General features: G+C 36.2%; 2 protein-coding genes across 2 annotated transcripts; one reads left to right on the top strand and one right to left on the bottom strand.

Annotated features, from left to right (window-relative positions):
• Positions 1–138: 138 nt before the first annotated feature.
• On the bottom strand, positions 139–10,365 carry LOC149027313 (cruciferin (DUF506)). Its single transcript, XM_089139898.1, has 4 exons — positions 10,346–10,365; positions 4,788–5,100; positions 1,715–1,931; positions 139–1,345 (listed from the first exon to the last, which is right to left on the bottom strand). The coding sequence occupies exons 1-4, from the start codon at positions 10,363–10,365 to the stop codon at positions 855–857; spliced, it is 1,041 nt and encodes a 346-aa protein (XP_088996024.1). The 3' UTR covers positions 139–854.
• A 2,015-nt stretch (positions 10,366–12,380) lies between these two features.
• On the top strand, positions 12,381–23,638 carry TPI (triosephosphate isomerase). The gene is made up of 9 exons (XM_089161500.1): positions 12,381–12,503; positions 13,038–13,113; positions 13,670–13,793; positions 15,307–15,391; positions 15,889–16,021; positions 17,999–18,093; positions 20,376–20,454; positions 23,154–23,236; positions 23,367–23,638. Exons 1-9 carry the CDS (start codon positions 12,465–12,467, stop codon positions 23,415–23,417), a joined length of 765 nt encoding a protein of 254 aa, XP_089017626.1. The 5' UTR covers positions 12,381–12,464; the 3' UTR covers positions 23,418–23,638.
• Positions 23,639–27,928: the final 4,290 nt, after the last annotated feature.

The raw sequence follows: 27,928 nt of genomic DNA, 5'->3' as shown, positions 1-27,928 counted from the left end.
TTCCACTTTCCCACCCCAAGCAACCAAACACTTTACCATTTGGATTTAAAGGAAAAGTAAGAAATTTACCCATTTTTCAAGAATTTTCCCACCCCTTTTTTCCCACCCCACCTTTATTCCAGCAAACAAACGCACTAAATACTTTTACTTGTGAATTTCATATAATTTGTGATTGTAAAGTCGTTTTTTATTTTTCTATCCTTACCATAGTCTACAGTTCACAACAGATCTGTGGTCAGATTCACTCTTTTCCCTCATTTCCCTGTCTTTCCCTATCCATCTGAATAGACAGTAGCAGGTAATGGAATAAGATGAATTACCTTCGTTAGAAATTAAAGTCACTCACAGGGACTACAATTCGGCCGGGAAAAAAATTTCTAATTGAAACTTAATGGGGGGAATAAAAAATCAAATAAATGTAAAAACCAAAATTCCCTGAGCCAGTAAAATAAGAGGCGAGGGTTTCAGTCTACGAATATTAAAAAATAAAAGAAGAAAGCACAAAAACAATTTTCTATTGAATAATGCACCAGAATTAAGACCTTATCTGGTTCTGATGATTGCTCTTTCCCACAGCAAGGTTTCTTGCTATATTCCGGTGCACAAAAATGACCCAATCAAAGAGAAAATGTTAACTCCCCAAGTATGAGATGAAACGCCCTCGGCTACATATTGACGTCTCAGTTATTGGTGTTGGCTATATAGACCAGCATTGTATCTGGTTCGGACTTATTTGATATCCTCTTTTATCCCCTGAAGATCTTCAGGCGCAATACTTCATTATCTGACTAAACCTTTCTATTTATGTTTCTTTTATCATTTTGGAGTTTTCTCCCGCCAAAATTCATGCACGTTTAAATGGTCCTGAAAGGGGAAGGCCGCAACCTCTCTAGCTTCAACCTCCGGATATTATCATTGTTCATGGGTTTCAACAGTCGTTCTGATTCAATTTCAGACTGGAGAGAAGATTTTAGGCTTCTCAAGTGCCCCATGCACTGCTTATGATCAGAAGAACCAGTCTCGGTGATGTTCTGCTCGTCGGGGTTGAACACTCTCTCATAGGCAGAATGCCACTTCGCTTGCAGATAAGCAAGTGACCTCCATGGTGGAAAAGGCATTGAATTCTGCTGGAGGGAAGACCTAGCAGCTTCTACCATAACTTGAAGGAATTGTTTCAGCCTGGAGAGAGAGCCCACATAAACTACCGGAAGAGACTGCAATATCATGTCATAAGATTCAACTGCTCTTGCAATTTCAAAGTGGCTTCTGAAATCAACATCAATTATTAAGCGTTCAGAGGGTCCTGTATCATGATGTATAACAACATCAATATACTCATGATCACCTGTAACAATATCCAGACACCCAACATTAATGGGCGGGTAAAATGGATAGACAAATAGAATAATACATCACAGCAAAATTCTCTACATCAGTTACAATAATTGATATCCAGCTTGAGCCAACGATAGGGTGCTCTACTAACTAAATGTATACAGGGTTCTACCACCTAGTTTGACCAATCCCACAGGTCTCACAGTTGTGGAGACATTTAGACATCAGTTTACCTGTCTCCTATTCCTCTGACTGAAACTCTTACAGAAGGCATATGGTGGGTTCATAATCCTCAATATAGTACTGAATTGAAAGGGGGGGGGGGGTTGGGGGAGAGATAACAGTTGAATAATTCAGAATCATATAGAAAATAACTTACCTCCAGGGACCTTTCCACAACCTTGCCACTTGGATGCACAAACTGCAGCATCATAACCTGAACATCGAAGAAGCTTTACCAGATAAAATCTGATGCAGCTAGCATTGCACTGGCTTAACTTGACAAAATGAAGGTCGGTCTCATTGATGGAAAGAAGAAAGGTTTGAACTTTTGACAACAATTCACTCTCGAACTGATCCACTTTATGCTTGTGGAACTGCAAATTAGATAGTTCACAAAGTTTGGTCATAAAGGACATTATTCAGAACTAAGCAATAAAAAGATATGAGTACCAGCTCAAAGTGCAAGGCCAAATCGAAAAGGAATAAATCAAATTGGAACTTATCAAAGCGGAAATTGTCTCTCAAATTGGTAATAAGCACAAAATTGAGTCAATCAAGCATTATATAAGCTCAAAAGTTATTATAATCTTCAATGCAGAAAAAAATTCAAACAATTTTATACACATCCTCTCTTTTGGGAATCATTAACTATCTTAAAAGACACATATCAAAGAACTACAAGAATTTAACAAGTTTGGGTTGTCCATCATGGGCCAGTAGTGGAATAGTCCATACGTAGGGCTATTCCACACTTTCACAATAAAAGTGAACTGAAAGTGATGCCTTCATCTCAAAGATTGTGGCTTCATCACAAATCCTGACAGTGTTGGCACTCATTTCTTGGCCAGTGAAAGATGCATCATCATCCAGACATGTTAAGACCATAAACAACATTGGGATAAAGCAATCACAACAGTAAAGGTCCCATGATGCTTTATTCACATTGAAGCATACTATCAGTATGTAACATGCACCTTTTTCATATATCACACAAAAGCTGTCAGGTGACGCAGGTCCCACCACTGAATGGGATATGCCACCACAGAAATACATCACCAGAAGGTTCAGAATGCTAGCCTCAGCATTGTCAGGTCATTTTCTATCACCTACATGACAAAATTATGTTTGAAACTTTGGAAAGAACTTTGTGCAGCCAAACTAATAAGTCAATCATATAAAGATGCCAGCATCAATCATGTTGAACATTTTGCAAATTTACAGCAGAAGCAACGTTCCCAGGGTGGAATGACCTTTGAAGCATAAAAAGGTACTGGACGTACACCTCAAGTGAAGAAACGCCGTGGAATCTAGTTCCTCTGCTTTAAAACTTAAGGCATGCATGACCGATACGTGAGGTCTTAGGCGAAATTCCATCATATTCATGAACTAAGTTCTTGATTCCTCCAAGACCATCCCAAGAAGGGCTGGCTGTTAAGGCCAAATATCTGCCACATGGCAATTAGGATGGGCCTCAAATATTGGGACAGCTAGATACCAGGTATACTGCTCTGCCCACATATCAAATTTCAGTCCAAACAGAATTTTGAAAGTGACGAAATAGAACATTAAAATAAAAATGAGGAGCTGGGAGAGTGCATAATGATGACAAGTTACTGAATATGTATGCATGGGCATACATCTGAGAAATTAAAAATTTTCCAAGTGGAGAAATAAAGCTTAAGAATAATCGAGTTAGGAGAGCCATATGAGTGGCAAGAGTAACAATATTTTTGCATGGACATGCATCAGAAAAATTCAATATAGAAATATTACACTCAATACAGGGATAATAAAACTCAAACTGATGACTTCCACCATGAAAAGAAAAAAAAAAGACACCGTGCAAGAACACATACATGGAGATTCATGCAATAGAAGGTCTATTTCACTAAATTACAATCTAAAATTTGACATGGGGTAAATCAAATCCATGTCTTCTCTATTTAACATTTATAACAGCCCCATCATCTATTTATGTGGCATAGGAGGGCTGATAAAGAAGCCCTTACTATTTTGTCATGAGTAGCTTTTGCCTCCAATAAATTTACTGAGAAAGAAAAGATGCATATCACAAAAGTTCAGGCATTACTTAAGAAGTATGTTTCACACGCGGCAACTTGCCGCAAGCATGAGTCTGCTCTACTGCTTTAATACCATCCCACAAATGTGTGGATAAGCGAATATAAGGATATAGAGACTGAGATTTTGAGCACATATGGAACATACCAATCAAACCAGCTGTACTAAAAGGACAGTTTTGAAATATACAAGGAAAGACAAGCAATGAAAGAACAAGAAACTAATACATTCACAGAACTCGTAGTGAAATGTATTATAAATGCATTCCTCATTCCATATATTGATTGAATCAACATACTGTATCCTTCCTCATTTCATTCATAATAGGTTCTTCAGAGGACCTATTATAATAGAACTCTGGAAAAGAACAAGGCTCATCTCAAATGCCATTTTGTTTCTGACCTAAATTTTGGTTTCTTATAAAGGATTACATGGATGTAACCACCATCTTAAATGAACCACACCATTCAGGCGTAAAGGACGCTTTATACTGATACTTATCAGCTCCTGTATTAATCCTTTCAAACTTGAATTATTGTCTAGTTAATCTGGGAAAGGGGCAGCCAGAATTTGTCGTCCTTTGCAATTTTGAAGATTATCTTCATGGATCGTAAAACTGTTGATTTCTGACAAGTACTGCAGAGTCCAAGCAACAAATCTATTTTAGAGTTCATCTATTTTAGAGTTCTGTCTTCTTATCTATTGATCGTGGTCATGGCAAGTTTAGAGAATTGCATTTCTTCACCCAATGATTTGACTGGGACCAACATAATTCAGCTTGTCCGGTTTCCTTTTAGAATTTAGATTTTAAATCCTATTTTGTCTTTATTGCAGATAGAGCGATAGCCGGCCAATCCAAACTGATTGGGTAATGACTGTGAACATTGCGTTGCGTTTACACGCTTTAAACAGGAGTAGAAAGAGTAATGACTGGCGAGAAGGTTTCGGCATTTGCCTGAATTAGAAAATATGATACCACGAATTCAAAGGAAGAATTCCGGTGAGAGGTACCAAATTCACATAAAAAGAAGAATGAAGATTTGCAAAATCACAACAACAAATTAACCTACGCATTAGCAAATTCACCACAATTTTGAAATTAGAGGAAATAAAACGATTTTAAGCAGATAGAGATAGGTAAGACGACTAACCGAAATCTTCTCAGCAAGATGACCGAGATCGGATAACCCAGAGTCGCTATCGCTGCTGTACCTTGAATCAGTTCCACCGCTTCCATTCTCCATAAAATCACTGACCATTAAAGCCAAATCGTGCTCACTTTCATGACTGAAAGCACCGATCTGTCCGGCACCAACACCCGCCAGTTTAACCCAAAGATCCCCAGCAGCGGCACAGATACGGCAATCCAACCCAGCACTATCACCGGCATCTCCTCCGGCGGGGGCGGTAGGACCGTGATTATTAACCTCCCAAGTTCCCAGCTTAAAAGAAAAGATATTAATCCTCGATTAAAACCCTAATACACCTCACGCAAGGCATGTAAATTTAAATTTTGCAGCAAGAATTATTCTCCGCGAAAAAATACAATGATCTTTCGGATGGAGACTTTGCCAGGAACGATTACACTTTAATTACCTACCCCAAAATATATTAAAAAAAAAGTCATTCACTTCCTTCGAAAAAACTAACACAGAATGATACAAATCACGAAGCAAAAACTAGAGATCCTCCTCTGTAGATGATTCACTCTTGCAAGCATAAGATGAAAGATGAAAAATGATAAACTGATGGATTTCAGCAAGCAGAAGCGCAACGGGCAATAAAAACTCTTAACCCTTGTTTCGCCTCCGCCTAACTGAAACGTTTTTGTTATATTAGGTGGGATTTCTCAATGATCCAGAGGGAGCTAGACGAAACAAATTTGCATGCTCCAAGCCTGCAACCCAAAGGATGAATTTGGGCGGACCTACGAATGTCGAATTTATATAGCAAATCTGTAAATCAGAAACAGATCGCAATTACAATTGTACCCTTTATATTTTATCGTTTATATTTAACGACTGTTATTTAATTTTGAGCTAGCAGCCTAGCACGCCAGAAAGGAGTCTGGTAAATTCCCAAAAAAAAAAAAATCAAAAAAATATTTTTTCCCCCTTTTTTCACATGGTTGGTGTGAAACTCTAATGCAATATTGTACCGAATTATATACGGTTAAGTATGAATTAATATGGGAAAATGGTATATAGTTCGCTTTTGGCACGAAATATACACGAGAAAACAATGTCATTTAGCATAAAAATAGTACAACATACAAAAATGAAGAAAATAAAAAAAAGAGAGAAAACTAATGCAAATCCAGTGTTCGTGAATCATGAAAAACAAACTTTTCAAATTAAATTGATGACAACTTTTAAAACTAAATCAAGCCAAACACATTTATTTAACAAATTGGAGTACCCAATACATAGGACTACTCTAACGGAAGTGTTCAAAATCCCGAAGAAAAAAAATTATTGCTATTCACAAACATCATGATGATAGTGGTATCATCATGATGTTTGTGACAATATTCATTTGATCTTAATGTCATTATGTCATGTGGTTAATGTTGTAATGAAGCATCAATGATCCTAAACTGTATCGACTAGTTCCTTCCCTATTTGTCAAGTCTAGATCTCCGAATTTCTGGCTCTAATATGAATAAAGCCATTACAAGAGGATTTTTAAAGTTGATCCTTGCGCTTGGGTGCATAGAAAATTGCAATTGCATGGCTTTCATTGTTGCACATGTATTTTTACAAAGAAGGCATACAAGATTACCTTGATATCGATATTTTGATACATACTGACGTTATGATATCTGAAACCGATATCATACCAAATGGAATTCAATACCATTGTTCTGTACCACATCCTACCAAATTTTGAAATGGCATGGTTTACATGATCATTTTCAATAACGATATTTGGTATTCAGCATGAGATGACACCCTAAACAATCTATGTTTTTTTTTTCTTTGGTAAAAGCAATAGTATACAATTTGAAGAGTGTGTTACAGAAGGTTGCATACATTATGTCAAATTAGGGTTTGAGAATGAGATAGAAAAGAAGAAGACTATGAAGGTGGCGTGGGACTATAATAATTCGGATGCAGTGTGCAACCTATGTTCACTATTAAAATGGTTTTTTTTCAATAGTTTGTTTATTGAATAGTACACCTCTTATAGTTGACTAGTCTCTAATTTTATGTTTTGTTTTTATCAGAAATTTTTATCATTTATGAGAACAATACAATAATTTCGTCTTCAACTTTGTCTTTATACTAAAGCCACATTATTATTCTAATATTTTGCATGTCATTTTTTTTAATCTATTTAAACAATGGAATATCAAGTGGATGCATAACAATGTTGTTCATTATCCAAAAACAAATACATGATATGGTAACAGATATACGAGTTCGAATTTTATGTGTCAAAATAGAAAATTTAGATAGCCATTTTGATAACTAAATGGCTTATCATTTGGTAATTTAACATATCCCATGTTAATACATCGAATCTTTTAATTTTTTTTAATTATTAATACATCAAAAATAAATATGATGAAATTTCGTGTCATTTTTTTCTCCTTTTTTTACTATGCTTATTAGTCATCACAGATGCAAGGGTCATCCAAAAGTTGGATTGACATGTCAAATGAAGAAGCATGATAAAGCATGATAAAATATGATAATGGGTATTAACATTAGTTCTGAGGATATTATGGTAATAAGACTCGGCCAGTTAGCATTTGTTGGAAATAATAGTAACCAATATTTATATCTGAAGATAAATTGAGCCTTGGGGGCCAAGCCAGCGATGCCTAACACCCCCGTCGACGAAATCTCATGCACGAGCTATCCCGTCGCTTTAGCCAACTTTGCCGGATTTAAAAACATAAAAAAGGAAAAAAACAGCCAACTTTACCGCGCTCCAACAGTTTAAATGCCGCCTTTTAGGCCTTTCAAATTCTAGTTCAAATTTGCCGCGTTAGACGGGTGGTTGTGGGTTCTTTTATCGGTTTGGTTTGGTTTGGTTTGGTTTGTTCTTGTTTTGGACGTCGATCCTTAGTGCTTGCCTGTAAGCTAAGGTTAGACGTACACCAATTCTATCATCACAGAGCTCTGGCTAGTTGCGTGCGTAATTAAATAGTGTATATGGGGTGTACGTCCCATCTTTGACCGTTAGATCAATTTACGATATTCCTTTGTAGCCGCTTGATCGTAGGGTAAAAACATTTTTTTTTAGTTGGTTATTGTTTATATATTGGGCACGATTATCTATCTCAAATTTAAAGGGATCACTTTTCCTTTTGTATGTTTAGGTTCATTCATACTTACGATACCTCTTAACTTGATTTTTGAACCGCTCCCGATTGGGACAATTGAACTGATCGAGGTCCGGTCCGGTTGATTTTTTTATACTTAATTATCAATATCCCATTATCCCTATTGAATGATAAATATAAAATGGGGTTGTATTTTTGTGGTTTGCATCATTATAAAATGGGGTTGTATTTTGATCGTCTCAACTAAAAATGCGCCACAAATCTTAAAGGGCTGGTTCAGTTGATAAAAATTAATATTTCTTAATATGAAGTCAAAGGTTTAAATGTTAACTTTCAGTCACTTAGATGTTCTATATATAGCCTTTGATTTTCTTTGACTATGACTTACCCACCACAGCCAGATGTGCGATCTGGGTCGAACACCAGATTAGTCAGGGCAAAGCCTTAAAAATCAGGGTTGGCAACAAAAAAAAAAATTAAAAAAATCATGAAATATGTAAAGGACCGACTTGCTAGAGCCAGATTTTTTTTTTTTTTTTGATTTTTTCTTTAAGTAAATTTTAATCCTGTGATTATCTCCACATGCATCTGTCAAACTCATTAATATCATAGTAAGCTAAGATTGGAATTGCAATTATACAGCTAAAAATATCAAATGCTTCTAATGACTTGCTCTACTGGGATACATTAATCATCCATGTACTGGATTTGATATACCTGGCCTTCTTCAAGAAACATTTTATTTCTCCACATCAGAATGATATATTAATATGACAGTCAAACTCCATTTATGATGATTCTTTTCTCTTCTTTTGTTCATGAATGCATGAAGATATAAGATTATTGGTGACATGAGTTGTCGAATGAACCAAGATCAGAGGACAATCACAACTAATAATTTCAAGACAAATGGCTCTATATACAACAGTACCACATGAAGGTCAGCTCCTTCTCTCTGGATTCTGGAATAATAAACAAAGAAATCCAACCAGAAGAGGCCCATAAGTACAAGCTTATGCTGTGAGCCTGTGAGGGATAAAATAAATAGATAAAAATATTCTTTATCTTATGAGAAGTACATGCATTCTGGATGCGACAAGCAAGTAGCAATAATGAATGATCAGGGAGAAGGAAATAAAAATGTAGATTTCTCTGTTAATTACAGATGTAAGAAGACCCACCAGATGCTTTTAAAGCCCTTTTATAATATATAAGGTTTGGGGGGACGGAAAGAATCACCGAACATGATGCATGTTATGCTGTTTCCGTTAACTACTTTCCTGTTTGACAATGAAGCGAACATGCCTTTCTTCAAAAGCTTCTCTATCTATCCCATATGTTTCTACATCATTTCATTAAATATTTGTGGAGAATATTCCATTATGTCTCGTTGGATTCTATTACCATACAACAGAATATTCAAGGAAATTTGGCACCTATCATGAAATTGATGAGTGCAAATTTGTATTACACCGCACAGATCTCCGCGTCCGGGTTGTCTCTTTCTTCTTCTTCTTCTTCTTCTTCCTTTTTTTTTTTTTTTGGCGAATTTATAAGTTGGAGTCTTGGTGATGGAGGTGTTAATGTATTACATAATAGTGATTCTCTCCACCTAGCTGTCTCTTTATTTATATAAGCACATTCACACTCTATAAGTTTGGGTGTCACACTCATGTGAATTTGAATGTATAGATGGAGAGAAAGGTTGGGTGAAGGGAAAAAAATCGTCTGCGGTACAAGGATCTGGCAGTGCACTGCAATGCATAAGCCATATTGTGCCACGTAGCATTGTAAAATCCAATGGTTAATAATGTTTGGGTAGTTTTTTTATTGTTTAATCTTTCTATTCGGGTTGAGGTTTCAACCGCCCCATTTTCCTCTTCCATCCCGTCGCTGCAACTTACGGCTTCTCAACTTCGCCGGACTCTCTCGCTGCAACTTACGGCTTCTCAACTTCGCCAGACTCTAAAACACATTTCTAGGACTGGAGGTAAAGTTTTTGTCGCTTCCGCAGATGAAAGAGGCTCATCTGATTGGATTCAGATTCTCAAGTTTTGATGGCATTTTAATCGGTGATTTCAATCCTTACGAGCGGATGGAGCATTTAATGAGGCAGAGAGAGTCGACGGAAAACTCAGAACCTCCGCAGGTTTAACTTAGCTTGAAAAACTCATGTTTTCCCTTCAACAAATTATAGACGTACATCTTTATAGAACGCTTCAAAGTTTAGGTAATGGTTTTTAAACTGACGCCATTCCATCTTGATTTTATTAAACATTCATCTCTCTTAACAAAATCCCCTTCTTTTTTATCATAATCGATTCAATTTCTCTTCACCTCCATCCATCTGATCTCAACAGATTTATCTTCTCAAACAACCAGAAAAACCCTTATCTGCAACTTCAATAAATTACTCACTTGGACCTGATCGCCGCCATTGAGGATTCAGATTTTCCCATATTTGGGTGGCGGAAGGATGAAGAAGAGCAAAAGATTAAGGCTTGGTTTTAGATTTGGGATCTAGATGGTAAACAAGAAGTAAGCCATGGATGGAAACGACGCCTTCCGCTTCGTCTCGAAGGATCTTTAATAGGAAACGGGGCGGGTGAGATCTCAACCAACCCGAACACGAATGTAACAAAAAATACCCACAAACATTATTAACTATTGGATTTTACAATGCTACGTGGCACAATATGGCTTATGAACTACAGTGCACTGCCAGATCCTTGTACTGCAGACGATTTTTTCCCTGGGTGAAGAGGTGTTAAGCAATATCACCTATATAGTAGGTGAATTGAAACAAGAAATAAAGAAAAGATGCAAGACACATGGTTTTACTTGATTTGGTCAATTGACCTACGTCCAAGGATGAGTTGAGAACTCATCAAACATGCAATAATCCAATAGCTAAAGAAGGAGGTTACAACACTAAGAGATCTACCTAACAAGAACCCCAAGCATGAACTAAACAAGAAGAAGATAGACTAATCATAACGTATGCACCTGATTACATAGCAACAGCCATATCTTCTCTTCAAGGTAATCGAGTACACCAACAGCAACAACAAAGAGACACTCACACCTTCAAAAGCAAAGAAGCCTCTAACTATCTACGCTTCACCAGTTCTTGAACCAACAGTAACAACAAGCACCGAAACCTCAAACCCTAAGAACTTCTATTGCAGACAATAGCAAACCGAGAGCAGAGAATAGAATATAATGAATCGTATTCCCTAAACCCCCAATAGATAAAACGATATACATGATGCTATAAAGACAAAACTGCCCTCAAAACTTATAAATAAGACACCCAGTCCTATTCTAAGCTAAAAGACATATATGCCCCCTGTTACATACAACAAAAGGATATGAACTTATTACATAAAAGAGTAAGTTACACCATTGGGTAGGAGGGGATTCAAACTCTGATCTCCTACTTGGAGTCGTTGGTTTTTACCAAGTGAGCCACCTCTTGAGGTTGTCCTTTGTGCTTAGATTTTTATGCTTCAAGTTCATCCAACTGCTGGATGGATGACATCTAGACGCACAAAGAGCTGGACCGTTAGATTCATAATGTGCTTTAAATTTTTTAACGGTACAGCTCTTTATGCGTCCAAAATCAAGTAGGTCTATGGATCTAGATCCGCATTACCAAAGAGATCTCAATTCAGTTAGCCCAAACTCTTGTCCAATACTGTCAGCTTAATTTTGTAAAAACCCAACTCAATCCCCAAGCCCTAAAATTCAGCCTAGGCCCCCCGAAGACAAGATGGTATGTTTCAGCCCAAGCCCATCTAAGACTTTAGACTGGACCGGACCATAATTGACTTCTTTTCAATAAATCCACAGATTTGTCTTTTCAGAAAGCGAATCAATCCATAGAATTAATCCACAGATTTGATCTTCACCGCAAAAATTGAGCCAGCTAACTGTGAGGCCTGTCTAACAGTCAACGGGGTTATTAGAGGGAACTTCGCCAATCCTTTTAACAATTAATAACAAAAAAAAAAAAGAAGAAGAAAATTTCGTTATTCTATCTATTCTACTAAATAAAAAAGGGTAGGAAATTTCACACCTATTCTTTGATCCTGCCCTTGTGGCTTGTGGACGAAACTCCACGACCGGCCACTATCTTATTTATTTAGTTATTTTTTATGGTGAGGAAATCATATGTGCTTCCTCCCGCACGAATTCTATCGTTGCTATGGCCCACTTTAATCCAAGAAATCCAATGAAACTCAGGATATCGCCCTTGATTCGTGAATCTATCTGCTTTAAATTTACATAACTATCCCCATCACTCTCATTACTCGATAAGGTCTCTTCAACTTCAACTTAGGTATATAGATATTTTAGTAATTCCAAGGAAAGCATATTCTTTTGAGGGTAAAGGGTACAAGACATTCGCGGTCCAACCGTTTCTCGTCTAGACAGCCTCCATAAAATCTCAGCATCCACTAAGAAAGTCATTCTACAGCTTTCTCTGAATCGTTTCTACTCTCCTACTGTGTTTCTTCCGTTTGTTCCGATCAATATGGGCAGAAAGTTTTTCGTCGGCGGTAACTGGAAATGCGTAAGTTGTCTGATTCACAGTTCCATGTTCTTCCCCGATGAAACTTTCCTAAAAGTTTTGATTCATTCGGATGCCTTGGTTGTATCAGCTCTTCTTCTCAATAAATTTATTTCTTTCCAAAAAAGAAATTTCGGATCTGTTAATGTTTCAGCCATTTTTGTTTGTCTTAAGCTCAATGAAGTTTTTCGTAGATCTTAGAATTCAAGAGATCGGGTAGATATTGTTTACCGATCATTAATCACAACTAAATTTAGAGATTGATTATATTGATCTATTTGATGATCGGATCCGAAATCAAAGCCTTGTCCCGGTTTAAGCGTTTAAGATCTGTGTCGGCTGAGAGATCTTTGGTGCCTGTTGACATTGCAGCCGATTTTCTCCAGCGTAAAGTTTCATTGTTTCATAGGTTGAAAAATCATAGGGGTACACTTTACATGAAGGAGTTGTAGACAGTTTGCATTTTGATTCTGCTGTTAATGCATTGATCATTACTGTTTATATTGACTACTTACGCTGAATTGAATATGCACACAGAATGGAACTATCGATGAAGTTAAGAAGATTGTGTCTGTGCTGAATCAACCTGAGATTCCCTCTCAAGATGTTGTAGGTATGCGATACTGTAACAGCCTCTTGGACTTGGTATTCATAGTTCTTATTTCGAAACTATTTCACATTTTATCTGTACATGCTGGGTTCACTGGATCACCTAGTGAGAGAAATCTGTGTTTGTGTGGTGCATGCATGGGTGGTGGGAAGTTAGGAGAGTAGGAGGACACCTCAAGATAGTCTCTGCCATTCAATTTGTCATGAACTCACGTTGCTTTCAATATTAACTTGTGTCATCTGTCAAAAGAGAGACAGTTAGTCTCTGAGAAAAAAACCATTAGTAGTTTTTATGGGTTAATATAAAATATACGTGGACGTACCTTTTAATAACCTGATGAAAGTACATTCTAGTAATTTGACTAAATCACTAAGGAAACATGTTGATCTCAGTATTCCTTTCTTCAATTTTTATATGGATATGGCAAAATTATTCTTGTCCGATATTCATATTTTGATCTGTTCCCCACCCACTCTGTTGTTGTCATTGTATGTTAAGTCATTTGATTCTTCATTGCTCTTCAATTTACTGATTTTGTTCAAACTTGTTTTTCTTCCAGAGGTTGTGGTAAGTCCTCCATTTGTGTTTCTTCCCATTGTAAAAAGTGAATTGAGGCCAGAATTCCAGGTCGCAGCACAGAACTGTTGGGTGAAGAAAGGAGGTGCTTTTACTGGTGAAGTTAGGTATGTTGCATTCTCTGTCCTGAACTTAAAAAGATGATTACGATCAATTCTAATATGGTTCTTCATATAAGCTATGCTTGATGCGTTTTTTGCTTGTCTTACATTCTATGTTCTGCATTTCTTATGCCCGTCGTTACACACTATATGGTCCTATGCCTATCTCCTTTTCACCTTAGATTTCTTGAGTGTTTTGTTTTGTTTTGAACCATGCTGTTAGCTTCAACTTTGACTGGGTGCTAATTTTTTGTGTAAGCATGTGGTGTATAGATGTTTTCTTTTCTTTTCAACTCCTGATATTTCTTGTCACTTGTCATTTTTATGATATTGTTTTCATATTAGCTTGCATTTATCATGTGGACTAACATTCGCCCATGTTGGAATACAAGGTTTAACAATGGTTCATATTCTTTTTTTGGACCAATATGCTCTTGGTGCTCTTGGCTGTTGTTGCATGCAACACTAGCTTATGAAAATTATTGCTAGCAGGATCAGCTATCATAAGTCATAGCCAAGTTTTTATTGGAAAAAGAAAAACTTGTGCAATGTTCTCCATCTTTGTTGCTGTATTTAGCAGCTAGTTTCAACAAAGAACACAAATGGCAGACGGCGCTGCCGCTCCTTTTATGTTTAGAATATTATTTTATTTTTATCAGAAGTATGTGGCTAATGTTGTTTAATTATTGTAAAACAACTCAATCCTTTTTTCTTTTCCTGTTTAAATTTTGATATCTTTAATTAACTTAAATCATTTAATTAATGATTTCGATTTGAAAAATGAGCATGTTCTTTCTGTTATAGGTTGTTATTGCTGGGGTTAGGTAGATCACCTCTGGAGTTTTTCATCTCGCACAGCTGAAATCACCTACCATTTGCTGTTTAGTTGGAAATATTGGATACGTTGTTTTGATTGTAACTAGATTGATGGAATATTGATGCTTGTGCAACCCATTGTAATGGTCTTCTTATTTATTTATCTGAGTGTGAGTATCTGTTGAGGCAGAGAAGCAGTGGTACAGGATAGCAGCATGTATTGACTAATGGAAAAGCCACTCTTTTAGTGAAAAGAAATACACATGTTATACTTGGTTACTGTAATGCTTTTTATAAGTTTGATACTATTAGCTATCACCATTTCAGGCAATGCGGTATTATGCAGTCAGGTGCCAGAAAAAGGCTTTTAACAAACTTGTGAAATAATTTGTCTTACAATCAAAGTTATTCTGGATAATGTTTTTCCATCTATTTTTGTGCTGTTAATAATAGATTTTGATTGTAATTGTGAGGCTTTTTTCTTTCCCCTTTTGCATGTGTTGTATGATTTTCTTTTTGGAGAGAGGTAAGGCGGTTGGGGTGAAGGGTGGGATATAGTCGGGTTAAATTCAATTGTATTTGTTGCTGGATGGAAATCACGGATTGTATTTGCACTGCCCATTTTGTGGATGCAATTATGCAACATGCAAGCTACAATTCCATTTTTCTTAAGCTGTAAAGTTTGTATTTCCTTTTGACGCAGTGCGGAGATGCTTGCCAATCTGGGTATTCCTTGGGTCATCCTGGGTCATTCTGAAAGGAGGGCTTTGTTGAATGAATCAAACGAGGTAAGTCATTGCAGTATAGTAAATGAACTATCCATTCACTACTGGCAAGCAGTGTAGCAGATAAAACTGTGAGCGGCCTTTTTAGGAGCCCAACCTCTGCAGCAGGTTTTAGTTACTCATTGCCCCCAGATTTGTCAAAGATAATGCTCGCTGATGCATGCATGGTAGGGATTTTGAATATGGATCTACCCAATGGTCTTGGTGTGCTTACATGCCCTTAGCCTCTATAGTAGCTTCTTCATTTATTCCATGCAGCCACATGACATGATAGCCCCTAGATCCAACAATTTATCGACCAAAGTGGAGAATTTTCATTTAACACATGAAGAGCAATTGTCAGTTGAGCATGATATCTGCTACTAGTGCCACTGCTGTACCAGCATGGTGTGAAAAATGTCTGATAAGCTGTTGTACATAGGAGTGTAAAACATCCATGGATATAATAATCCATAATCATGTATGTGGTTATTGATGCCAGTTTATGTATGTCATTGCAGTTTGTTGGCGACAAAGTTGCATATGCATTGGCTCAGGGGTTGAAGGTGATTGCTTGTGTTGGGGAGACTCTTGAGCAGCGGGAGTCTGGAGCTACCATGGCTGTTGTTGCAGAACAAACAAAAGCAATTGCAGGTGCATATCTTCACAGTTCTTTAACATAATATATAATGTTTAATCTATTTGAGGTTATAGATGAAGTTCCTTGATGATATGCTTAGTTATGCAGACACTAAGTTTCTGAGATTGGTCCTCTGGATTCAGTGTTCTGACCTGGTGGATTTTGGGTGTGCCTTGTGCGCGTTCCTAGCCTGTCATCTGCATCCTTTTCTATCTATTCTTCTACCTCAAACTAAAAATGGGACCCGAAAGCTGCTAGCCTATCTCACTCTAGTTCCAACTAAAACTCCGTTGAACTGATAATTAAAAGTTACACAGAGTTCCAAAAAAAAAAAAAATCTTATTAGACCAAAAACTAGTTTGGATATGGTTCCTGTCCATCTGGGCTACCCAACGAGCTTTGACTGGTCCATTTGAATTTGCAAGACATCTTGACTTCAAGTTGATTTTACCATATTTGTTTCTAAATGCTAAAATGTTTTAATATCCTATGCTAAGGCCTGAATATTGGGAAAATTTTCATGGTTTTATTTAGATGTACTCTTAATACCAAGTAACCCCATCTTGAGTGCCATTCATTGTCGATCACTGCTTATTGATAATCCGGTACCTATAAGGCTATAAATACCTAATCTGCTGATGTACAGAGAATTTAATGCATGAATTATGTACCTTCATTTTACCCAAAAAAAAGAAAAATTATAAATGGGAATCCTTGGCCTTCAATTGATTAAGGTACTTGCTTTAAGAGGATGTGAACCACCTTTGTGAGAAGGCTTCTCTTGATGGCCAACGCAACTGGTCTACTTATGCACCAAGCGCCAGGACTAGGTCAGGTTGCTGGATTAATATGTTGCTTGAAGCTTGCAAGTCATTCAAATTTCTGAAACAAATGCTTCTTTAATTGTCATAGGGAAATTTAACATTTTCTGAAATTCCGACCATTCTCATTCAATTGTTTTGGTTTTTATAATTGTTCAAGGGTCCCTGTTTTTGTATCTCTTTCTTTTAGTTTCATTCTTTAGATAATTCATTTACCATGATATACACATCACAGAACAAAACTTTTATTATTCTTCTGGTCTGAACTTCCCACTGCCTTGTTTGTTGCTTCATCATGTTGTTGAGGCCAAATTGAGAATAACCATAGTGGCGAGATAGTTGATGCCTTTACTGGTTTCATTTTGGATTTCTTTTTGAGGCATTGGAAGATGATTTTTCTTCCTCTGCCCCCCCCCCCCTAACACTTGTTCATCATGACTGGATCCCACTGCCTTTCAATGGCATAAATCTACCTACAGATGAGAGTCCCCTTGCAAATCTGGTGTTAATAGGTGTAGGAGGTATATTCAGAAATCATGACAGTGTAGTACTACCTGCTCCTTAGTCCCTGTTGTTATTGTGGATTTTGTTATTACTATTAAGCAATCCATAGAGCTAGCCTTGGGTCATAGTTGGATGGATATTCTTGTTGATGGGAGGTCCAAATTATTATTTATTTGCTCCAATCTTTTTGGAGACATTTTTGCCTTATCTAGAAGGCTGTAGCTCTTGCTAGGAAGGGGAATTCATTGTCTTTTGGGGTCTAGATATGCTAATGATATTGCATGTGTTGGCTTTGGTTGGAGTGGCTAGTTGGTGCATGTATTTAGGCTCCTATCCAGTGAATTTTTTCCTTGCGTGGAGGCATATAAGCCTATTTGGCCTTGTAGTTTTATTTCATGGTTTTTTCTCTACAGTGCTTCTGGGGTGGCGGTCTTGTTTTGGCCTTTGTATCATACTTTGTTCTCTAACTCTCTTTAGAAATTGGTTATTTATCATCTGGAATCACTTAGTCAGGTGCCTATGTATGAGACCATCGCCTTGTGCTTGGCTCACATTGGTGTCATAACAGTATGAGCCATTCAGAGTTCTGTTTTTGCACCTGCTACATATTTGAATTAGCTATATTTCCTTTTGCTGCTCAATATGTATTTATTTTTCTTTTTGCAGATCGAATTTCTGATTGGTCTAATGTTGTTGTGGCTTATGAGCCTGTGTGGGCCATTGGAACTGGAAAGGTTGCAAGTCCTGAACAGGCCCAGGAAGTAAGTAATCATTTCTGTTTCCAAAGATCAAATTGTTTCTCAGAATGTTTAATGTGTGGAATTATTCAGATCAATGTGCCTACTGGAATATGTCACACTTCTTCCAACAAATCCCCCCCCCCCCCACACACACAAATAATAATCCTGGAGTGTGCTTTCCTGTTTGTGGCCTCAAGTGGTTTTCTTGGCTCTTGATGAAGAGAAAACTGTAGGGTTTGTTGAAGCTGTCATGGTAGTTGGTAGTTGGTTCAAACTGCCTTAGAAGGAATTTTATAACTTAAGGCCAGATCTCTATGATTTCTATTTCAATTTTGGATTAATTTGACTTTTAGTGAAGTAGTAAAAAAAGTAGATTATGCTAGTCAAAAAATTGAAATCTTTTTTGTTGTATCAATGAAAAATATCTTAAGAATAAAAATTATCATTTAGTAGTTCAATTTTGGAGAATAAATTCCCTGTATTTGAAGAGAGCTAGTGGTGGTGGCATGGAAGTGTTGGTGGCCGGGGGGGGGGGTTGGTGATGGCAGCAGTGTGGTGATGGTGGTCGTGTTGGTGGGAGTGTGGAAGTGCTGGCAGTGGCAGGGTGGTAGTGGTGGACTGTTGGCATGGTTGGTTGGTGAAACCATGTGGAGAAGAAGGGTGTTCATTATTTTTAACGGCAATTACTACTTTGCCGATCAAATTAAACCATGGACTCAGCAAGAGAGAGATCAAGTGAATTATGTTCCACTTGGTTTCGCCCTCACTGAAACAAGGTGCTGAAATTAAGCCAAACAATTTCAGAAATAGAAATCACCTTGAAATTGATATAGAAATCAAAATCGTACCAAATTGGGCAAAAGGGCCATCTACTGAAGATATTATTGATAAAGGTGAGGAGGCAGTTGAGATATTATTTGGCTGAAATGGGGTTATTGAATTCACAAATATCTTTTTTTGGTAGAACATTCACACATCTTTTTTACGTAGGAATTGTCGTAGACAAAAGTGAGGTGGATTCTATGAAGAAACATTAAAAATTTAAAGGAATGCCAAGTGATCATACCAGGGGCAGTTTCAGGTTTGGGTTTTAATTTGAGTCACAAATTAATTTTTTCAAGAATATTAGATGTGAGTAGGCTCTGAAGTTGCCTCCAAATCAAAAGTGTAACAATTGTCTCTGTCAGATGGTCAGCTTCAAGGATCCATCTGTTACCCTCAACCTGATGAGATTATAGATCAATTATTACAGGTCAAGGCCATGGAAGTATGACAGTGGGACTGATATGTCAACCACTGGGTAACTTGCATCGCTACACAATTTAGTGGCATGCCTTGGATTCATCTTTCCTCATAATATCCCACCCTCATATATTCCTGGAAAGTTGGAAACCCTTCAAAATTGGTTATGTTCATTCATTTCCATTATTACTGGAACAATATCTTTAAAATACCACCACCTTTTGTCTGAACACTTGAATCAAAGCCTAAACTAATCATAAAACTTACAAGATCAAATGTGAAAAACAATTACTTGATAGTGATAATGCTTCCAGATTCGAACTACTTTTGTTTGAAGTGGGATCTAGAAATTGGATGCAGAATATTACGGCATGGCCTTTCTTTTGTATACTTTTTCTCCTTGGATGCGCTGCCATTTTGATTCTGAGTTGGTTTATGATGTTATTGAAAACTTGGCATCTTTTATCTGCTATGATGGTTTTACGAGTTGGTAAATCAGTTTAGAAGGTTTTGAGTATTCTCCAAACGGAAAATATTTAGCCATGGAACAATGAGCTGCTTGGTGCAAGCCTTGCATAAGCTTTGATGAGTTGACAGATGTGTTAGTATGGATTATGACTTCACTAGAAACTTGGCATGTTCTGAATCTCTAATGACGATTTTATGAGTTTATTTAGTAGGCTCTAACAGGGTTTTTAGCATTTTCCAAGCAGAAAATATTCGTGGCACAATGAGCTGCTTGGTACAATCCTTGTGTAGCTTTTAGACTCTATTAGTTGCCATATATGATGGTCTGGATTCTTTGAAAAATTAAGTTTACTAAAACGCTACCTCAAGGGTTTCCTGTTTTCGATGGGTCAAATGGCCATGACCTGGCATTTTATGTGCTTGTATGCTAATATGGGTAGTTCTCTTTTTCTCCTATGTATTTGGTATAATACCTAAATTTTGTAAATTGCTGAGTTTAAATGGGCTCCCTGTTTGATACTTATTCTTCAATGGCACTATTTCTTTGACATTGGCATATTTTTCAAATGATATTTTATTTTTATATGTAACAGGTGCATTTTGAACTGAGGAAATGGCTTCAACAGAATGTTAGTGGAGCAGTTGCTGAGTCAACTAGGATTATCTATGGAGGTATCTGTTTTCTCTTTGTACATTGTCCTGTCCCATTCTAGCAGAATGTTGCCTTTATTTCCAGAAAAGTTCTATCCAATATTTAGTACCAAATAACCATCATGTGCAGGGTAGCAAGTAAATTTCACCCTTCAAATATGGCAAGTAGATTATCAGGTGGATGTTTGTAATAATTTAAAGTAGAATGTAGAGTTGAAATGTAGTATCAGGGAAATATCAGCTCTGCTCAGTGTGTTGTACTTACTGAGATAAGGTGTTTTCTTTTGTGTTAAATAGTTAGGTGGTATGCAAAGTTCGTCATAGAATTTTTTTTATTTGAGGTTTTGTGTTAATGCACATGAACCAAGCATACTAATGTAATTTGCTTTTCTTAGCTATCATAAATACACTATGTTGCTACTGGGTGGGGTACGCTGAGTTGTGGAGGTTGAGTGTTGGATCCCTGATAAATATGAGGGACTTATGTGTCCTTGGTGCTGCATGTAGAGCCATGTGCATTTGTGGCCCTGCATGTGGGGAGGGTGGGGGTGGGAGAAGTGCTGGTATATTGTCATGGCTTTTAACGGCTCTAACTTTTAAGATAACGGTCTTAACAGTTTTGTTTTCAGAAACCAGATTTTCAAGTCCTAATATAACTATGATTTGAAAGACCTCGAACTATGACACTAAAGCATTCATAGACAGAAGAGGAATAGTACAATTTGAATTAGATTTAGAAAATGATTAAAAAACAGTGTCTTGATGAGATCGTGGTATCTTGGAAATTTTGGCCTGGCCCAAGTGGCCTTCTGAGACCATATTTATTACTATGCTTAGGATCATAGTTGTCATGTGACTCATGTCATTTAGGCAAACCGAGGAGGTCATTGAGGTCCAAAAACTACTAGGGCTATTTACAAGAATAGGGCAGAAATAGAGAAGATCAATATCATATGGAGAACTGGTCAAAGGCTTGCTCATACATGCTGTACTTGTGGCTATAATATTGTAGGAAACCAATTGTTAGAGAGTGGGTAAGAACGGACAGAAAGATGGAACATAGAAACTTGAGGAAAACGAAAATTAGCAAGTTTCTAAGACTTGAATCCTGCCCAAGTTCCAGACTTCATGATGCTGTGATTTTGGATAGGCATACTATTAATGAGGAACATTATATCTGAAATTTTACTCAAATTCTACTGTTGCATGGGCTGGAATTTTTTGGAGACGAGTGAATGCAAGTGAACCAAATCATTATTGAAGGACAGAAACTTAGGAAGAGGAATTGTAAAATGTGAAATGAATAAAAACTAAAACAAAGAAAAAGACTGGAAAGAAGGAATGTGGATCCAACTCACATGATCACCTGGTAGCTTACTGAAACTGAGAACGAGAGGGGAGAAGGAAAGAAAGGGGATATGAGTTGGTTTGACCACGAAGGCCTACGAGAGACTTCGTCATTATCCTATGTAGACTTCACATCAAGGTTGCTTCTGATTTACCACAGAAGCATTCATCTGACATAGAGAAGACAAGCTTCTTCCATAGCCAAAATTGTTAGCAGGGTCCGTCTCTATTCTCCATCTGTTCTCCATAAAAAGGGTATAGACATTACAGTGGCATAAGGGGAGGGTCATAATATATACAGCCTTAACCCCACTTCACAAAGAGGTTGTTTGGACTAAAACCAAGGACTACTTTGTCACAATGGACTGGAGCAACCTTGCCACTGTGCCAATGTCTTTTCTCGTAAGCCTTCACGTCGGAAGTATGTGGTACAAGAGTATGAAGTCTGAGTTACTAAGTACTTGACAAAATAGCAACTCCATGGAAGATCCATTTTCTAACTCAAAAAAGAAAGAGATGACCAAAGTAGAACATACAAAATTCGTAATGACTTACAACCACTATAAGAGTAGAACTAATTAGTTAACATAGATCCCTGACTTGGCTAGTATTACAGAAGTAAAACTGATAAGTTAATCTCTTACATGTCTTAAATCCCTAACTTATATCATACTTGAACCATAGGCTTAGTTGGACCCATAAAACTAAACCAAACCCAAAACAACAGGACATCTTCTGTTCTTGCTGAATTCTCCATCAATGCCATACATCTTTCTGAGCTACCCCAGGTCTGAAGATTTTGAAAGATCTCAATACCGAGAAACCTCAATTTTGAGCCTATATAAATGCCCATATTTTTGTTCAAGTTCCCTGGTGGCTGCCATTCTAGAGTATTCACGTTTTCTCAAGTCCGGACATGCCTTCTTTTCAGAATGTTGGTAAATCTGGTAACTGGTATGACCAAAATTTGAGTCACGTTCTCTTCTAAATGATTTTGCATCTAATTCAATGTGCTACTTTTTGTCACTTCAATTTGATATTGGGGTTGTAATTAAATTTTCATGTCTTGCAAATTGCTTGAGATTTTTATAAAATTGATAATTGTTTGGAATTATTACATCTTCAATTCAAGCAGAGAATTTCTTCTTCCCTTTTGCTTTCTTCAGAAATTTTTTTGGCTCCTTACCCAGCTTGTTGGAATGGTAAAGGGGAATGCAGCTGTCCTCCCTCTATTATCATTCCACCTCCCATTGGCAATTTACAGTAGTGTTATGGTAGCTTAACCCTTGCTCAATGTTCTGAAACTATTTGGTAGATTGAAGTTCTTCCCTTCCCCTCTTTGTATTCTTCATCCACTCCTCTACATTATTCAGGTTCTGTAAATGGCGCAAACTGCAAGGAATTGGCAGCAAAACCTGATGTTGATGGATTTTTGGTTGGTGGAGCTTCCCTGAAGGTAATGAATGTCCACCTGTCGCTCTTTCTTCGATTTACATTCAGTTAGCTTCACCGCTTGGTTTTGTTGCTTATATTTGCAATGGATTTCTGATGTTTCTTCCTTTGGCCCCCTTTTCACCTTTGATCAGCCTGAGTTCATTGACATTATCAAGTCTGCCACTGTGAAGAAGGCTGCTTAAGAATGGAATCGATCTTTGCTATAGACGCTGCAGTTTTTGGTTATGGTTGTTTAGCATCAGTTACTTTTGTAATTTTAAAGTGCTTCACAAGTTTTTTGTGTAGGATGGATATTGCCTGAGACTGGATGTAAGCCAGCAGGTTTGTGAGAATCTGAGTACTAATAAGTCTGAACTTTGCTATTGTTTTATACCTCTAAATGGCAATCTCGTAAACCTAAACCCCACCCTCTTCTTTTTCCTCCCTCCTTCCGTTTTCCATATTTATGTTTATTATTAAGGATGAACCTCCTTTCTTTGTTCTCAAGGAATTTTGGTCTTTGTGTAATTCACCAATGGAAACCGATAGGCGCTTCTTTTCCTGTTCTTTTTCTAAGAGAATCTGACATCTGGTTGGTTAGGTTTGAGAGTGGAACTACTCCAAATTGGTCATTTCACCATTTATTTCACAGCTGATTCATAGGGCTAATGTAACAGTCTAACAATGTCTCATTTGACCCCAAAAAAAAAAAATGTCTCATTTATGTGAACATTGCGTATATCACTTGTATATCACTTGTTGCAAAGAGCTGTGCACAGCGGATGATATTTTTTTTATATTTTTCTCCCCCTCTTTACCAATCAACCAAACACAAACCAATCACCTCAACTCTCCACATGTCAAGTGGCACTTTGTGGGTCTAAATTGTATACGGTGTTTGTCCAACTTCAAAGTTAACACAGGCCTTACTTTCCAAACTCTCAAGAGCTTTTATTTTCTTATTCATTTTTGTTGGTTTTGCAGGATTCCAAATCTAGAATCGGTTAGAGTCAATCTAAAATAAATTAAATTAAAGAAAATTGACATCTCATAATATGAGGTTAAGAGTCTTAATTTTCTTATCAGAAATAAAGCTTCATTGTACATTAATACATGAATTTTTGCCTTGTAATAAGTTCTATTTGAGGCCATGCTAGATACAAGGTTTAAGATATGCATATCTAATATGTATATTAATATTATACATAAAAATTACTTGAAAAATATAATAAATTAAACTGGCCCAGATAAGCTTTATATATATATAGCTGCAAAGTAAAATTGATGTCCGCATATTCCTCATGAGATAGACTAATATCTTACATGCCAGGTATGACCAACAGTCAAGTTTTTGCTCCAAATAAAGAAAGTTGGTCAATTTTCATTCTGTGGCTGTGATAGTTTCTTGTTATTGGTGTCATTCTCTAGAGAAGGAAAGGAAACGGCCAATGAAGAAGAGCCAATGGGTCTTTCAGACGGCTTATTAGACAAGGGCAAGGCAATGACTATTGACATAGCCAAGAGAAAGAAAGGACCTGTTCACACATTCAACAGAGAACCCTTTACCTAGAAATAACAAATCCATCAGATTATATTATTCGTTCATACATTGGAAAAAAAAAAGATTATTTAATCTTAACATGAAATTTTCATCATTTTTAATGCCATATTCAAAATTTATACCGTTTCTAGTTATAAATATATTTGGAACTTAATTTTCTATTAAATTGTTGTGTTGAAGGAATCCATTGACTATCCCTGGACACACATGGACGTGTATAAAAAGAGATTTCCTGTTTATCACACAATTTTCTGATTTTCTCCCTTGTTCTCCAAAAGGTGAAGCATGGATTTAGTAATTAGTACAGAATACGCTATATATGAATCTTGGTTGATACCCATTCGAAGGTATATATAAATCTAAATCTGATACTCAACCTTAGCGTTTCATTGAAAATCTTATTGTTTAAAATATTTTAATTCTTACGTCGATATCAATTCTTGATTTAATCATTTAATATTGATCAGGAATCATTATCGGCTTTCCCGCTACAAATATGATTTATTCTTAGAACTATTGGTAGGGCAAGCACGCAAATACTTATTTACAACGAGACTCTTTGTCTCTGAACAATGGCTTTAATTTTTATTTATTTTTGGGTAAAGAAATGTATTTATTTTAAAGAAAATCTCTGAAAGAACTTGCAACCTATAGCATAACGTGTAATAAGGTAAGAGCATGACCTTCTCTTAAATTCTCTTTTAGATGGTAAGATCCATTTGAGAGATTTGTTCAATCATTAGTCTAATGAGTGATTCCACTAGTGTTAAAGCACCCCCAAACCTATTTTGCATATGTACAGTTTAGAAATATATGATTAATAGATGCTACCTCTGTTATACAAAGGAGCATTGCTCATCAATTCTACATCCTCATTCCTTGAACAACTTGGGAGTTGGTAATTTGTGGTGTAAAATCTTCTAGATGAAGTGAATAATTCTTGGAGGTAAGGGTAGGTGCCATATATTCAACCAAGGCTGATGAGAATTTGAATTCTCATTCTTGGTAATTAGCCTGCATGCTGATGCAACAGATAACTCCCCCGAAGCAACATGATTCAAAATAATTTTGTCAAGTTTGCATGTCAATGATAATAAGATGCTCAAAATACTATAAGCTAGATTGTACCACCAAAAAAATTTCAATAAATCCATATTTTACCAAAAAAATGAGATTCTTTGTCTTTGCGTGCGCAAAGAGTTAGAGTGAGTGTCCATCCAGTTTCTCTTTTTCGTCATTGGTAATAGAACACAATGAATTATTGATGTTCATAAAAATTATTAAGAAGACAAAGTGTTATAAGTTAACAAACTTTCCCCTATAGCGAATATAGTAGTTGAGGATAGAACTCATGTGTCAAAGTATCAAAAACAATAAGATCACCAAAGAAAAATACAATTTGATCAAATCTAAGATGGTCTGATCTTGTATCATTGTGAAGGTCAATGATAGTAGAAGAAAATAAAGATAATTTGTATCACTAAGGGTCAACAAGGGCAAGCAAAGATGAAAAAAAGAAGTTTCTTTTTATTGATAATTTAATGTAAAAAAAAAAAATGTCATTTTTATTAAGCAATGGTTTCTCCTTTAGAGATTCCCTCTAAAACAAAATTTCCCCCCTTTTGATAAGTTCTCTAAAACAAGTTGACGTGGTATCAATGGGGAAGGGAAAGAGAGGGAGGGAGTGATGACTTTGACTTATTCTCCCTACCCACAAAAACAGAGAAACATACCTTGAAAAGTAAATCTTACTAACTTTTGAAGACTAAATTTCTCTTTGATATATTCTTTTGAAGTAAAGAACTTTTTTGTCGTTACAGATAATTGATGTTAGGCGTAGACAAATAGTGTTGAAATTTACACAATAGAGTAAAAATTATTTTGATGTATGAACTAGGCTCATTTGTATTCCTCATCCCCCAGTTGTTGATTTCTCAAATAACAGACTCACTGTTGTCTTGTGGGGCCTCAACTCCCAAATCATCTATTCTCCCTGATCCTTCCCAGCTTGGATCGTCCTTGTAATTCGTTGTTTGTTTAATATATTATTTGTAAAGAAATCAATTTATTTTATGTAGTTAGAGAATTCTCCAACTCTTCATATATAAATCCTACAATTTTCTAGTCACAAGTCAAGTTTGATCAACACAATATCAAAATCTTGAACCACAAATGGATGTATGGGATGATTTTTTTTTTTTTTTTGGGGGTGATATTGTTTAGATATATATTCAAGAAAAAACAAATGATTGAAACATTTGTCTATTGAAAATTTACATATGACCACTCAAGTAACCATCTAGCTCTGCAAAATTAAAGAAATATTTTATTCAATCATTATCTTATGGTTTTAAAATATCCTTGTATTTAAGAATGGTCAAACATACTTTCCACTTAAATAGGAAATAATTTTTTATTCATTTGAAAACGTCACTAAAGAGATCATATTCTATTGTAATCGGAGGAAAACTCAATCCTTGAACTTGTTCAATATTTTATTAGCTAGACTAAATTTTCTAGAATTTTAAGTAAAGATTTATTCATTGTTAATATAATTTTTTTGGAAGAATGAGGAATAAATAATCTCAATTTGCATTTATTAACTTAAATGAGTTTTTTTTTCATAAATATTTTATGTTTATAAAACATTACTTGACTGTATGGTTCTTGACTTGGGACTTCAAATATTTCACCAAATAAAATTCTTATCCAATCTTTTATGACATAAAAAATTTGAGCCATAATGATCTCTATTCACACATTTGAACCTTGCACTAGTAAAGGTGATGCATGACCAAACACTAACCTTTTTCACATGTATTATTCTAGGCAAAAACTTTTATAAATGAACAATATGAAAGAATATACCAATATAGAATAGTATATATGTGGATTCAAATACGAGGAGATCTTTCACTTGAATTGATAAGAGGAGAAATATTATCTAACATACCCCTTTCATATGGTTAAAAGTATTTTTATTATCATTGAATGAGTTTAACATTGACTGAGCAAATGAAAGACCAAGGCTTGGTTGAATTGGTTTATTATCAAATGATTAGAAGGATTTTAAATTGAATGGATCAACCCAATTATCCATAGTTCTTTTGTGTACTCTATAGAAGAAAAAAAATGGGCAAAGGTAGCGTTGGA

Source organism: Hakea prostrata, chromosome 1, assembly GCF_041222555.1.
Source record: "Hakea prostrata isolate BN-2017 chromosome 1, UWA_Hpros_2, whole genome shotgun sequence".
NCBI lineage: Eukaryota > Viridiplantae > Streptophyta > Magnoliopsida > Proteales > Proteaceae > Hakea > Hakea prostrata.
This window is presented reverse-complemented; position numbering and strand designations above follow the sequence as displayed.

What these genes read in the sequence shown, in the direction of transcription:
- LOC149027313 (XM_089139898.1), bottom strand. Translation starts at nt 10,365, where the DNA reads ATGGCGGCGATCAGGTCCAA. An exon ending in ATGGCGGCGATCAGGTCCAA is followed by an intron (nt 5,101 to 10,345) that starts GTGAGTAATTTA and finishes GTTTTAATCGAG; the next exon opens with GATTAATATCTTTTCTTTTA. An exon ending in ATCTTGCTGAGAAGATTTCG is followed by an intron (nt 1,932 to 4,787) that starts GTTAGTCGTCTT and finishes TCTAATTTGCAG; the next exon opens with TTCCACAAGCATAAAGTGGA.
- TPI (XM_089161500.1), top strand. Translation starts at nt 12,465, where the DNA reads ATGGGCAGAAAGTTTTTCGTCGGCGGTAACTGGAAATGC. An exon ending in GCTTTTACTGGTGAAGTTAG is followed by an intron (nt 13,794 to 15,306) that starts GTATGTTGCATT and finishes CTTTTGACGCAG; the next exon opens with TGCGGAGATGCTTGCCAATC. An exon ending in TTGGTGGAGCTTCCCTGAAG is followed by an intron (nt 23,237 to 23,366) that starts GTAATGAATGTC and finishes ACCTTTGATCAG; the next exon opens with CCTGAGTTCATTGACATTAT.